Genomic DNA, 12,537 nt, shown 5'->3' with positions numbered 1-12,537 from the left:
GCAACTAGCCAGCCAGGTGCCAGGTGCCAGGTGGCTAGTGAGCAAGCAGCATTGATGGGTTTGCATTGATGAATTTGCTTCTCCTCGCCAGAAGTCCTTGTCGGCATTCGCAATGTGGGCTTGGCCCCCTCTGCTTGTAGTAAAAAAGTTGTCACAGTAGCCAATGAGCAGTTTCAGCCAGACCGCTCAATGCAAAGCATTACACAGAATGCACCAAATCGATTTGCGATCCATAGCGATAGCGCACAACAGGGTATCAAAGGTCAATGGTCAATGACGAATTGCATGCACGTAGCTGAGGTAGGTATGTGTTAGTTGCTACTAATATCAATGTTGGTGTGTAACGACTATGCTGTGTATCCGTTAGCTTGGGACCCGATGCTCGCTCCTCGCTCCTCGCTCCGGGGTACCGGGGACAGCCGGGAGGGAGGGATTCCCCAATTTGATTTTTTTTCTACACTGGCGCGGGCTTGACACAAGACATCTGTCTGTAAAGCGAATTGGGAAACAAAGCAAAAAAAAAAGTCATGGGAGCTTCCTTCCACACCTCAACTCCATCCAACAACTAATCCCACGCTTTCCCTCTCCCGTTATACGACCTCAATTGAGAATTGAGACGACCATTCATTTTATTGACCTGTACAATACTTTTTTGGTCTGTCTGTACATCTGTTTTAGACCTTTTCTTGCATTTCGCCGGCCGTTTTTCGAGCTTCTGACACAAACTTGGTTGTCGTTGCCCTCGTGCTCGTAATTGCATCTCCAGACCCAAACGTATCAAGCCCTCCTCGACCTCCTAAAAGCCGGTCCTTAAAAAATCCTCGTTCAGCTTCACCATGGCTACGCAAAAAGAGACTTCCACTTCAAATGCCCGTACGTCGACCCCGCGGCTGTATCTGAGAGAAAAAAAAGTTCTGTGCGCTCGGCTAACACGTCAATTATAGCGGAGGCAAACCCCGAAACTACCACCAATGGCCATGCCACGGACTCTACTGATGTTGTGAAGGAGCCGCCGGCTGAGGAGGAGGACGGCGAACAAGCCGGAGAAGGTAAGCGAGCTGGCCTTGGATCCGGGAGTGAATCAATAAGTGGTCGGTACTAACTAATTCAGACGCTCTGTTTCCTCTGACTATCCTTCTGCCCCACGAGCCACACAAAATTCACGTGGTGGTAAGTTATGAACCTCCAATGTTTATGGATGGCACTAACATGCACAAATGTGTAGGCATCCCCTCAGGAGCAAGTTCATGAGCTTCGCCAGTCTATTATCGAGCTGCCAGCAGCGTTCCAATACTCATGTTTCCACCTCGAGCACGACGGAAAGCGTATCAACGACTTTGTCCAAATCTCCGACGTGGAGGGCCTGGGCGCCGAGTCCGAGATCAAGTTGGTGGAGGACCCCTACACAGAGAAGGAGGCGAGGATACATGTCATCCGAATCCGCGACCTAATTGGTGCCGCCGGAGACCGAACCGATACTCTTCATGGCATAATCCCCGGTACTTGCCTGTTTGATGCTGTCACGGCGTCCGGAGAAGGCAACGACAACGCCAAAGCAAGCGCATACAGCTTTGAGGCCCAGGCGGATGTGCCTGCCACTATCCTCCCCAAGGAGGAAGAACCGGCACCCAAGACGGTGAAGTCGGTTGCGCTCTCGTCATGGAACCCTCCTCCATACCACCTGCGCCAGAAGGGCCACTTGTTGTATCTGCTCATCACCACAAACGAGGGGGAACAGCACCAAATCACATCGCATGTGGGCGGCTTTTATATCAACAAATCCTCAAACAGCAAATTCGACCCTGCTCCTCGTGCTGCACCCAAGGGCGCCGCGGCTCACTCGCTCTACACTCTGCTCCAGGAGATCTCACCTTCGTTCAAGGATAGCTTCAACGAGTTGCTGGTATATAGCAGCAAGAAGGACCCCATGGCCACCTTCCAGATGACCAACGCGATTCCGGCTGCGCCGTGGGTTGTTCCCTCCGTAAACTCTTCTATCACCCAGCACAGCTCAGATATCACGCGCACGCAAGAGGGCTACCTCATTGCGGGTGTGGACAACACCGATACTCTGCGTGACTGGAACGAGGAGTTTCAGTCTGCCCGAGAGCTGCCAAAGGAGACCGTGCAGGATCGTGTATTCCGGGAGCGGTTCATGTCGAAACTATTCGCCGACTATGCCGAGGCTGCAGCCAGGGGAGCCATCCTGGTTGCTCGCGGTGAGGTAACACCGCTTAACCCGACTGAAGGCCGCGATGCTCAGATCTTCGTTTACAACAACGTCTTCTTCTCCTTTGGCGCTGATGGTGTCGGTACTTTCACGTCAGAGGGAGGTGACGATGCGGCTCGCGTTGCGACTGGCAAGGATGTCAATGGTGTACGCATTGTGAACCAGCTTGACATTGACGGACTTTACAGCCCGGCCACTGTCGTGGTGGATTATCTTGGCAAGCGCATTGTTGGCCAAACTGTGGTCCCTGGTATCTTCAAGCAGAGGGAGCCCGGCGAGAACTCCATCGACTATGGTGCCGTGGAGGGCAAGGAAATCGTTGCCGCCGACGAGAGATTTGTCGAGACGTTTGCTCAGCTGTCCAAAGCTCTCCGAGGCAAGAAGCATGCTGTCTGGGACAAGGATGGCAAGCGTTTCGACCTTGAAGCTAGTGTCGAGACCAAGGGCTTGATGGGTACTGACGGCCGCAAGTACGTTCTGGATCTGTACCGCATCACCCCTCTCGATATCTCCTGGATGGAAGAGGTCGGATCGACTGAGGGCAGCAAAGAGCCTTCCGATTACCCCCACCGCATGACGGTTCTCCGACCCGAGCTTGTCGAAGGTTTCCGAACGCAAAAGTGGTCCGAATGGGTTAACGCCGAGTTGGCTAAGCGTCAAAAGCAATTAGCCGAGAAGAAGGCCAAGGAGATCGAGAACAAAGACGAGTCCAAGGATAAGGCTGAAGCCGCCTCCGAGAAGCCTAAGGCTAAGCCGGCCAAGGCAGCTGAGGCCAAGGCAGAGGCCGACTCGGAATCTGAATCTGATGGAGAGGATGAGGACAAGAAGGTCAGCAAGAAGGAGGGCGAGGCTGCGGACGAGGAGGAAGCCGAGGCTCGCCTTGACGCTTCAGCCTTCGAGTTTTCACTCAACCCCGATGCTTTCAGCGGCCAAGTTCCCCAGACAGATGAGGAGAAGGCGGAGATGGCTGCTGATGAGGAGGAGGTGAGGAACGCCTGCAAGTACCTGCGTGAAAGCGCTATCCCCGAGTTCGTCAACGATGTCAAGAACTCGGAGCTGCCTTCCCCATGGACGGCCAATCTCTCACCCGCATGATGCACAAGCGAGGTATCAATATCCGATACCTGTCTAAGGTCATGGCGATCTGCGAAGGGCCGAGACTCAAATGTCTTCGCGAGCTCTGCCTGCAGGAAATGATTGCCAGGGCGTTCAAGCACGTTTCTGGAGACTACTTGCGCTACTTGCCAATGCCCTTGACGTCGGCTTGTATTGCCCACCTTCTGAACTGCCTCGTTGGCTTCGGTCTCAACCCCAAGCCTACTGCCGACATTGACGAGACTCTCAAAGCGCTGTACCCCGAGGCCGACCTTTCGTTCGCAAAGGTTACCCCAGAGAGCCTCCGAAAGGAGATGGAGGAGCAAACACAACGCCGCTTCAGATTCACTCTCGAGTCTAACTGGTACACGGAAATTAAGCCCCTGCAGTTGTTGCGCGAGGTTTCACTCAAGCTTGGCCTCCAGCTGCAAACCAAGGACCTGCAGTTCATCAAGTGCGAGCCTCAGAAGCCCGAAGCAGAGAAGCCTGCTGCCAACGGTGCAGCTTCGAATGGCGTCACCGGGCAGTCTCAAGGAGAGAGCAAGAGCAAGAAGAAGAAGAACAAGGCCAGAGATAACTCTCCCACTTCTGTTGCCACCACTCCCAAGGAGCCGTTGACATTCACTGCAGATGACATTGTAAACGTCGTTCCGATAGTCAAGGACTCTGCTCCCAAGAGTGCCATTTCTGAGGAGGCTCTTGAGGGCGGTAAACACTCTATCATGCAAAACAACCGAAAGATTGGACAGGAGCTGCTGCTCGAATCCCTTACTCTGCATGAGCAGATCTATGGCATTCTGCACCCGGAGGTTGCCCGCGCTTATTCCAGCCTTTCTCAAATCTATTACCAGCTTGATGAGAAGGAGGCTGCCGTTGATCTGGCCCGCAAAGCCGTCATTGTGTCGGAGCGTACCATTGGTGTCGACTCTGCCGAGACGCTCTTGTACTACCTGAACCTGAGCTTGTTTGTCCACGGATCTGGCGACAGCAAGACGGCTCTCATCTACGTTAAGCACGCCCTCGATTTGTGGAAGATCATCTACGGCCCTGACCACCCTGACTCCATCACCACTCTCAACAACGCAGCCGTGATGCTGCAACATATGCAGGCTTACCACGAGTCTCGCATCTGGTTCGAGCAAGCCCTTGCTGTCTGCGAGCGCGTCATGGGCAAGGATAGCTTGAGTGCGGCCAGCCTGCTCTTCCAACTGGCCCAGGCCTTGGCTTTGGATAAGGAATCCAAGTCTGCGTTAGTCCGTATGAAGGAGTGCTACACCATCTTCAAAGAGACCCTCGGCCCCGAGAACAACAACACCAAGGAGGCCGAATCATGGCTTGAGCAGCTTACTCAGAATGCCGTTGCCATCGCCAAGCGCGACAAGGACGTTCAGTCACGACGACTTCGTGCCGGGATCAAGTTCCCGTCGCGTAGCGCCGCCCTCACCGGAAATGTCGACCCCGTTCCGACACTGCAATCCGGTGGACGAACCAAAACATCGGGCCCCGATGCTAGAAGCATTGATGACTTGATCAAGTTCATTGAGGGTAACGACTCGCAAACTAAGAGCACCAACAAGAAGCGATCTGGCCGAGGAGGCCTGAAGGGTCGGGTCGGCCAGTAATTGGCTGTTTTGCAAGATCGTAGCTCTTTGAGATGATCCAAATAGTCGGCCCGGACGCAATGTGTAAGAAGAAAAGGGGCGCATATAGAGAGGCAAGGGATGGAGGAAATGGTTATGCGGGATGATTTGTACCATACGGCTGATGGAGGGAATTACTTGCAGATATTGCTGGAGTATCTTGGTGCTCGGGGAATTGTCTGCTGCTTTTTGGGGGAGAGCAACTCTGCTTACTCATAGAGACGTGACCGGTTTGATCACGATGGCTGCATGAAGGGTATGAATGGGGGAAACGAAAAAAGCATTTGGGCATTTTCTTATCACATACTTCTGTGTGTATGTACGTTCATCTGTTGATGCCATTCACACACCTGCGCTTTTGGCACAACTAAAAACATCTCCCGCTACTTGAAGAGAAGAGGTTGACGAGCAAATGCCCTCTGCGATTTGAAAAGGTAGCATGGCTTTAGCAGCTTGTCGGGCTCCTTGATAAATAGAAAAGCATCTTCACTCTACTCTGATCTGCACTACGAATGCGAAGTCTGACATTGATACGGCGCTTTGGTAGGCCGGCCGGCTGGCTGGCTGGCTGGCTACATGACGATATGATATGGCGTATCCTCTGTCTGCCCACTGACAGTAGCTGGACCAGCTGTCGGCGCAAAGACCCACTACTTCACGGAAACCAATCACAGGCTTTTAGGACTCATAGCGGGTCTACCTATCGATAAAAACGAAGCGCACTAGACCAGTCAGAGCGGACGTCCAGCCCTAGTAGCGCCGCGCACATTTTGGAAGTGACCGACTCCCACTCAATCGATTTGCATAGCGAACCTTCCTACTTTTCGTCACCAGCTCTTCAATTCCGCATCCCCATCACAAACCACCCCGTCTCTGTACAGGATCAGTCAGTCGAGATGGCCAGTATGTTACTCTCCATGCCATGTCCTTCGCTCTGGCGATTGGCCACAGGGAATGCAGTTACTGACTAAATTTTCTGTCCGCAGAGTCAAAGAACTCGTCCCAGCACAACCAGAGCAAGAAGGCTCACCGCAATGGTATCAAGAAGCCTAAGACTATGCGTTACCCTTCGTTGAAGGGAACCGACCCCAAGTTCCGACGCAACCACAGACATGCTCTGCACGGCACCATGAAGGCTCTGGTACGCGATCCTTGAACTCCTCCTGCCTACCGATCACCCTCCGCCATCTCAATTTCGACAAACTACCCATGCACACATATAATTGATCCACAGTCCCGATCGCGACGGCCCAACCTTGATCCGGACTCACCGCTAACTATATAACAGAAGGAGAAGAAGGAGGGCAAGCGTGAGACCGCATAAGTTCGTTCGCCCACGATTTTTTTTCGAGTTTCGGAGCCAGGGCTTTAGGGAAGGCAGCACATGCCACGGCGTGCATCGATGGCGAGTTCAGGAACTTTTCGGACCAACAGCATTTCACGGGTCCCGGGGATATATGAATCATGCATTTGGCTGTCTTTTACGTCAAGAGGACTGTCTTCAATGGAGAAGATTGAATCCATGGGCTGATGAGCCACGATGAACAACAACCAACCAGCCCGTCCCGCTCGCCTGCGTCCGCCTTTCATCGCGTGCCTCTCCATACGATACCATGCCTCCTACGCTCCGAAGAAGTGATTTGGGCTGCTTCATGGCCAGTGTGAGATCCGAACACCCCATCTGCACCTCCAAACTCCCCTCCCTACCCCCTCCTGAAGTGACTCGAACGGAGCGCAGCGCGAGTTGCTGCTCTGAACGAAAACCGGCATTAGTGTGTACAGCTGTGGAATCACTCCCTTGTCCAACTGCTGAAGGAATAATTCTTCGTGCCGAGAAGATATTTTGGTCCGTCTATTACCAAGCGCCTTTGCTCAAACGTACTTTTGCAGAGGCGCATGAATGCTGGACTACATCCCAATTGTGATAATTCTCTTTTATACAGAGCCTATGGCACAGTTGCTACATTCTATTTGAGCTTGTGCAGTACCATAGGACCAGTGCTTGCTTTTTATATTGCGTCTGAAACATGATCACCAATTCGACCTACCATGCATTTGTGTTGCGCATTCTTCGTTACAAGTGATTCATTCGTACACTTGACTCGATATATGATGGACCAGTTGAAACATCCGACGAGCCTCTAAACACACGTCGCCTACGTTGATAGCAGGGTGAACTGCCATGGCGGGAATCATTTGCCGCCCTGTCCTGCAAACATGTCTCTTGCGGTCATGGACTGCTAAACTGAATGTTCCATTTGGCGCCGGCTAGATTGGTCAGTCGGATGCAGGCCGCTTAAAGCTCTGATATGGGTTCTTCTACTGTCTTCTTTGTACCTGCCAAAACATGGTGGAACACCTGGCGTCCTCTCCTGAAGAGGACAGCGTACTCCGCGTACTCCGTACAAGCTCATTGGATCCACAGTTACGACGGTTTTCGATAGGAGTCATCGGGGGCGCCCTGATCTTTTTTAACATCAGATTACCAGTACTTTGACCCGGCTACATATTGACATGCTTGATACATTCAAACTTATCAACCTACCTACTTTGGGCCTCAGTTGCATGATAACGGGGTAGGTTTGCTCTTTTTTTCGCTTTAGGGCTTCGATGAAGCACCTTCTGGAAATTGGGCCAGGAGCCCGTGGTGGGTTCCGAAGCTGTCGGCCAGCCGGGCCTGTAACCTTGGACGGTTTAGAGTTGACGACTACCTGGGGAGAGTAAACAGCCAGCTGAAGGCCTGGTGTTTGAGACCAGCATATTGCTGTTATGTATATATATATTCGGGATATCGATTGCAGCTAGTATAAACGTGTACAGCACCGGAGCACTACTTCTGGGAAAGAAAGTGAAGTCCGGCATGCATGTATTGAATCTACAGCAGAAGTGGCTGGTGATGACATTCCCTGAAGTGGGAAGTGGTCATACCATCCCCGACATTATATTTAGATAATTGCTATAATAAGCATCTTCAACGGTGCTGATGGGGAGACACCACATATGCATCCAGTATCTATTGGATCTACGCCGTCCTTACTTTATGTACTACCAAGTATTACACTGGTGCACCTTGGCGAGCCCCAGACGCAACCAAGTCCAAGATGTTGTAGGTGTGTCCCAGCTTGGCATCTCATACCGGGTTCCCGCATGTCAAAGACAGCGCTGTCCCTACCTGGGCTCGCTCACTCCATGTGAAGCGTTGACAGGTGTCTGCTCGTAGCGCACAAGTTAAGGGGCTCAATGGCCGGAGCCTGGGCTTTTGTCGCGACGCTATGTCCTCGGAAGTGCAGGCCTTGTTCCATTGGATGTTCGTGTTCATCTAATAGGGGTGGTCAGAGTAATGGAGGGATTTGGTACGCTGTAACGTTGGTGGTGAGGTTTCAAGGCCGCTCCGGGTCCCGACTGGTCGAAAAGAGGTTAAAGGAACCCGCCCGCCTACCGCTCCTCAGCGCTCCCAGCCCGCTACAGGCTTTGCTTGTTGCCAGGCTACCTGGCTACAGGCTGATGCCGCCCACAGAACCACCCTAAACCAGCTAATCCAACCGAACCTAGAGCTGAGCCCCATCCATTTCCAGTACCATTTTCTCCCTAAGCCTAAGAAACATTTGATCTGATCAACTGAACCGCCCTGAGCCGAAAAGGGACTTGACTTGTACTTGTTCCATTGAATGTTCCCTTCTGCCGTTGGACTCCATCGATTGAGGGACTGCCTTTCTCTGCTTGGTCTCCATTTTTTCGACCCAAGGAAGCAATCACGCTCCAGCTGCAGGCAGATTTTACCGACGTGTGCTGCACTCATTTTTTGCGTTGAGTTGGTTGTTCTTGTCTGTCCGTACTTGACGGCAATTGAATCCAGGTTGTCTACTGCCTGCCTGGAGTGGATTCCATTGAGGCTTTGTTGTTGCATCGTCCTGGGAAGCTGGGAAGAAGCCATCCATCGAGAATCTCGAAACAGAGCATAACCTGCCCCCCTTGCCCTCTCTTTCACACGGGCCATCGATCGCCCCCGTTCCGGACCGCAGGGGTCTTTCGTCGTTTCACATTGCCTGCCAGCCCTGCCCGTCTTTCCCTTTGGGGCTCTTTCGACTCGACTCGACTTCCAAAAGACTGCCTGCTTCTTGCTTGTAGCCAGCCTGTGTCGTCTGTCTGCTTCTGCTTCTGCGCCTCTGCTTCACGAAGGTGTGCTGGACAGTCTTCCCGTTCAGAGAACCACATTTCCCCGTCTAGCGACCCTGACCAGGGCCCTTAGAAATATTCCCCTTTCCGACGTCTTGTCTCATCCCCCCCTCCATTCATTGTTCTGCTGCTGCAGCCTTTCAGCTAGCTAGCTCTCCTTTAGCATCATCTTCAAGAGCACACCCCAATCACACACACCCAAGTCGTGCTTCAACAAGCAAAGGCCAAGCAGTCGATATTTTCTTTCCACGAAAAAATTCGATATTCGTTGCTTGCGCTAGTGTCGTCGTGTAAGGTGTCTCGCGAGGCAACCTCATGCTAAATATGAATCGGAACAGCACCCCCGAAGCCAACACGGCCTCGTCGCTTCGTCCGCCGTCGGCCAGAACCTCTGCGGCTGCTCAGCATAACCTGCGAGCGTCCGCTGACATGGCTGCCATGGTCGGCTCCTCCCCTTCGAGCCGAATCCGCCCGTCGTCCGACTTCTACGGCCAGTCCCAGGGCCAAGGTCAGGGCGGCGCTGACGCCGACCCCCAGGACAAGATGACCCAGCAATGGATCGCCGACATCGACCAGTACGAGACTACACTGGAGGAGATGGCCGCCGCTACGCTGGACCAGGACTTCAAGGACGAGCTGAGTGCCATCGAGCAGTGGTTCCGTGTCCTGTCCGAGGCCGAGCGCACCGCTGCCTTGTATGCCTTGCTGCAACAGACAACCCAAGTCCAGATTCGCTTCTTTATCCAGGTTCTTCAGCAGATGGGCAAGAGCCACCCTATGTCTGGCGTGTTGTCGCCCGCCAACTTTGATAAGGGTAAGTGCCGTATATGGCTGTTCGATTCTTTCCGTCTTCAGGCTTCTGATTCTAACTCTTTTGGCTCGTAATCACAGACCCCATGACGAACCGCCTAAGCGATGCTATGGGAAAGTTGAACGTCAACTCGACCAGAAACTCCATGTCCCAGGCCCAGTCTTCTACCAAGAGACACTCTGGCCTCGACCCCTCGACCATCAATGCCATGTTCCCCGATGCTGCCGCCGCCATCGCGACCGAGAAGGCCAAGTTTACCCAGCAGACTGGAAACCAGCCTCCTTCGAACCGTAACAGCGCTGCCGTCGATGTTCGCAACTCGCTCGCCGCCCCTACAATCGCTGAAGAGTCCAACGGTCAGAGCCAATCTTCCCCATGGGAAGGTGGTAGACCCAAGTCTTCTTCTGGTCAACCCCCAATGGGCCAGTTCGCTCAGCCGCCGCCCTCTGCCGGTTTGCGGTCTCCCAGACCTCAGCTTGGTGGTGGTGGTGGCAACATCCAGAGCACCACCCTTACGACCGGCGATAAGCAAGGCTCTGACCTTCCCCTTCTCTCCCCTTATACCGCTGGTGGTAACTGGGCCTCTATGGTGAACACTCCTATGGTTGCCAACTTCCAGCAAGGCGGCCATAACCAGGCTGACATGGTGGCTAACGCGACTGCCATGAAGCTTGCTGCTCTGTCTACTGTAAATAACCGTTTTGCGCTGGACGACGTACGAAAATATCGCCGGGCGAGATCTAATGATGCTCCGGGAGCAAACCAGAACCCTCTTTCACCAGGTATCCAAGCCGGTGGCATTCCCAATAATGTTGTCATGATCAACGAGCACGGCCAGGTGATCAGCAGGGATCAGATGATCGCACTGCAGAACCAGCAAATGGGCAGCTTTGGCGCTCGCTCACGACCGAGCTCGCCGGGCATCGCTATGCAAGGCGGCTTCCCGGGCGGAGCCATGCCTTTCGCTTCGCCCCAGAACAACGGTTTCTTGGGTGTCTATGACGGCAACCCCCTGCTGAGCGGTGGTCTTGGTGGCATGGGTCAGATGGGTCTGTCGCCTGAGGGCTATCTTTCTGACCACTCCGACATGAACCGTGGCCGATCCCCGCGCGGTCGCCGTGGTACCTCGAAGCCTCCGGAGGACCCTACCGACCCTACTCTTTTGCAGGACATCCCCGCTTGGCTGCGCAGTCTCCGCTTGCACAAGTACACGGATAACCTGAAGGATTTGAAGTGGACTGATCTTGTTGAGCTGGACGACGAGGCCCTGGAGAAGCGAGGCGTCAACGCGCTAGGCGCTAGACGTAAGATGCTTAAGGTTTTCGAGCAGGTCAAGGGTAAGTAGGAAAATCGCGATTATGCGAACCCCAGCCAGATGTATGAGCCTATACTAATATCCTTCGCAGAAGCCAAGGCTGACGGCAAGCTGGCCTAGCCATTCTCTAATGAGCGAGGAGCAAACTTTGACAGTAGTTCTTAGCAGTTCAGACTCAACATCGGTAGATAATAACTAGTATCGAGAGGTCAGGCCACCCCTTTATCATCACTGGCAGGGAAAATTCAGGATACTCAGGGTGCATCTGGGGGGTTCGGAGCTAGGATATACATGGCAATGCTGTTCTTCCGTGGATTTTGGAAGGGGGGAGGGAAAGCATTTTGTTGTTGCTTGGTTATTTCATCTCGGGGTGAAACTTGGCGTGTCAGGCGGTTTTTCTCAATTTGTCTATGAGAAAATCTAAGCATAGCGGATTTCTGTTGACTTTATCTTCCATGTATCGTTCCAAATTGTGTACATAAAAAAACATTGCCTTTCATCGACGACGGGGAGTTGCAAGCGAAGAGATAGGGGCGGTTGACGGGTTCATGAAGGAGCGAGCAGTCACCGCAGGCCCTGCCACGTCCATCTCTCGTTGCAGACGGGAAGCGGATCTGAGAAGAAGGAATCATAAGTGCGACACTTTTATCGACTCTACCTGTTCTGGCTTGCAATGCAAACGAATATGGACTATATGACTGAGTATAAGCATGACATAACTCGCGCTCTATACGTGCGAACTACCACTAATGGGCAATGGAATGACTGTCTGGTTTGGTAGTGACGATACATGCGACGGAGATATTGGAGACAAGCTTCCAGCTGGCGCGCAGGTGGCGTTGTGCAACGACCTCATGATAGGTGGGGAATGCAGTTGAGGCGGATTGGATAATTACAACGACGAAAGGACGGAGATAGACATTCTTGGTTATGGATTGAATCAAAACCGTCAACATAGAGAACCAGAAAAAACGAAAGAAAAAACCGACAATTATTTCTTTCTCATCAAGGGTGCATCGGAGAACATTCTTCAATGCTAAAATCATCAAGTTGGAATTGTACTGGCTAGGAAGGTGTCATGTCTTCGGATAGTTGGAGGGGCGATAATTCTTGACTGCTTTGCTTGTAAAGACAAAGACAAGCAGCGAGCAGACTTTGGCTGTCCCACGCGGAGCTGGACTTTCACTGTCCCACTTCTTGTTTGAAGTCACTCGGCTAATGGGGTGGTAACTCAAATTTTTGTTGCCTCTCGAGTCAAGCCAGCTACATA

At 52.7% G+C, this 12,537-nt stretch overlaps 4 protein-coding genes across 4 annotated transcripts; all 4 read left to right on the top strand.

Annotated features, from left to right (window-relative positions):
* Positions 1 to 836: 836 nt before the first annotated feature.
* On the top strand, positions 837 to 3,325 carry PG998_005915 (uncharacterized protein; the record flags this gene model as incomplete). The annotated part of the gene is made up of 4 exons (XM_066872733.1): positions 837 to 873; positions 945 to 1,049; positions 1,112 to 1,170; positions 1,226 to 3,325. 4 exons carry the CDS (start codon positions 837 to 839, stop codon positions 3,323 to 3,325), a joined length of 2,301 nt encoding a protein of 766 aa, XP_066732830.1.
* A 41-nt stretch (positions 3,326 to 3,366) lies between these two features.
* PG998_005914 (uncharacterized protein) lies at positions 3,367 to 4,947 on the top strand (the record flags this gene model as incomplete). The annotated part of the gene is made up of 1 exon (XM_066872732.1): positions 3,367 to 4,947. One exon carries the CDS (start codon positions 3,367 to 3,369, stop codon positions 4,945 to 4,947), a length of 1,581 nt encoding a protein of 526 aa, XP_066732829.1.
* Positions 4,948 to 5,782: 835 nt separating this feature from the next.
* On the top strand, positions 5,783 to 6,305 carry PG998_005913 (60S ribosomal protein eL29). Its single transcript, XM_066872731.1, has 3 exons — positions 5,783 to 5,868; positions 5,952 to 6,106; positions 6,254 to 6,305. Exons 1-3 carry the CDS (start codon positions 5,862 to 5,864, stop codon positions 6,287 to 6,289), a joined length of 198 nt encoding a protein of 65 aa, XP_066732828.1. The 5' UTR covers positions 5,783 to 5,861; the 3' UTR covers positions 6,290 to 6,305.
* Positions 6,306 to 9,465: 3,160 nt separating this feature from the next.
* Positions 9,466 to 11,636, top strand: PG998_005912 (uncharacterized protein; the record flags this gene model as incomplete). Its single annotated transcript, XM_066872730.1, has 3 exons — positions 9,466 to 9,955; positions 10,033 to 11,289; positions 11,359 to 11,636. 3 exons carry the CDS (start codon positions 9,466 to 9,468, stop codon positions 11,385 to 11,387), a joined length of 1,776 nt encoding a protein of 591 aa, XP_066732827.1. The 3' UTR covers positions 11,388 to 11,636.
* Between the last annotated feature and the right edge of the window lie 901 nt (positions 11,637 to 12,537).

The sequence above is a fragment of the Apiospora kogelbergensis genome (assembly GCF_038363985.1).
Source record: "Apiospora kogelbergensis strain CBS 113332 chromosome Unknown utg000003l_segment0_segment0, whole genome shotgun sequence".
NCBI classification, from domain to species: Eukaryota; Fungi; Ascomycota; class Sordariomycetes; order Amphisphaeriales; family Apiosporaceae; genus Apiospora; species Apiospora kogelbergensis.
The sequence above is the reverse complement of the archived record's forward strand: the minus strand, read 5'-3'. Positions and strand labels throughout refer to the sequence as shown.

What these genes read in the sequence shown, in the direction of transcription:
- PG998_005913 (XM_066872731.1), top strand. An exon ending in ACGGCACCATGAAGGCTCTG is followed by an intron (nt 6,107 to 6,253) that starts GTACGCGATCCT and finishes ACTATATAACAG; the next exon opens with AAGGAGAAGAAGGAGGGCAA.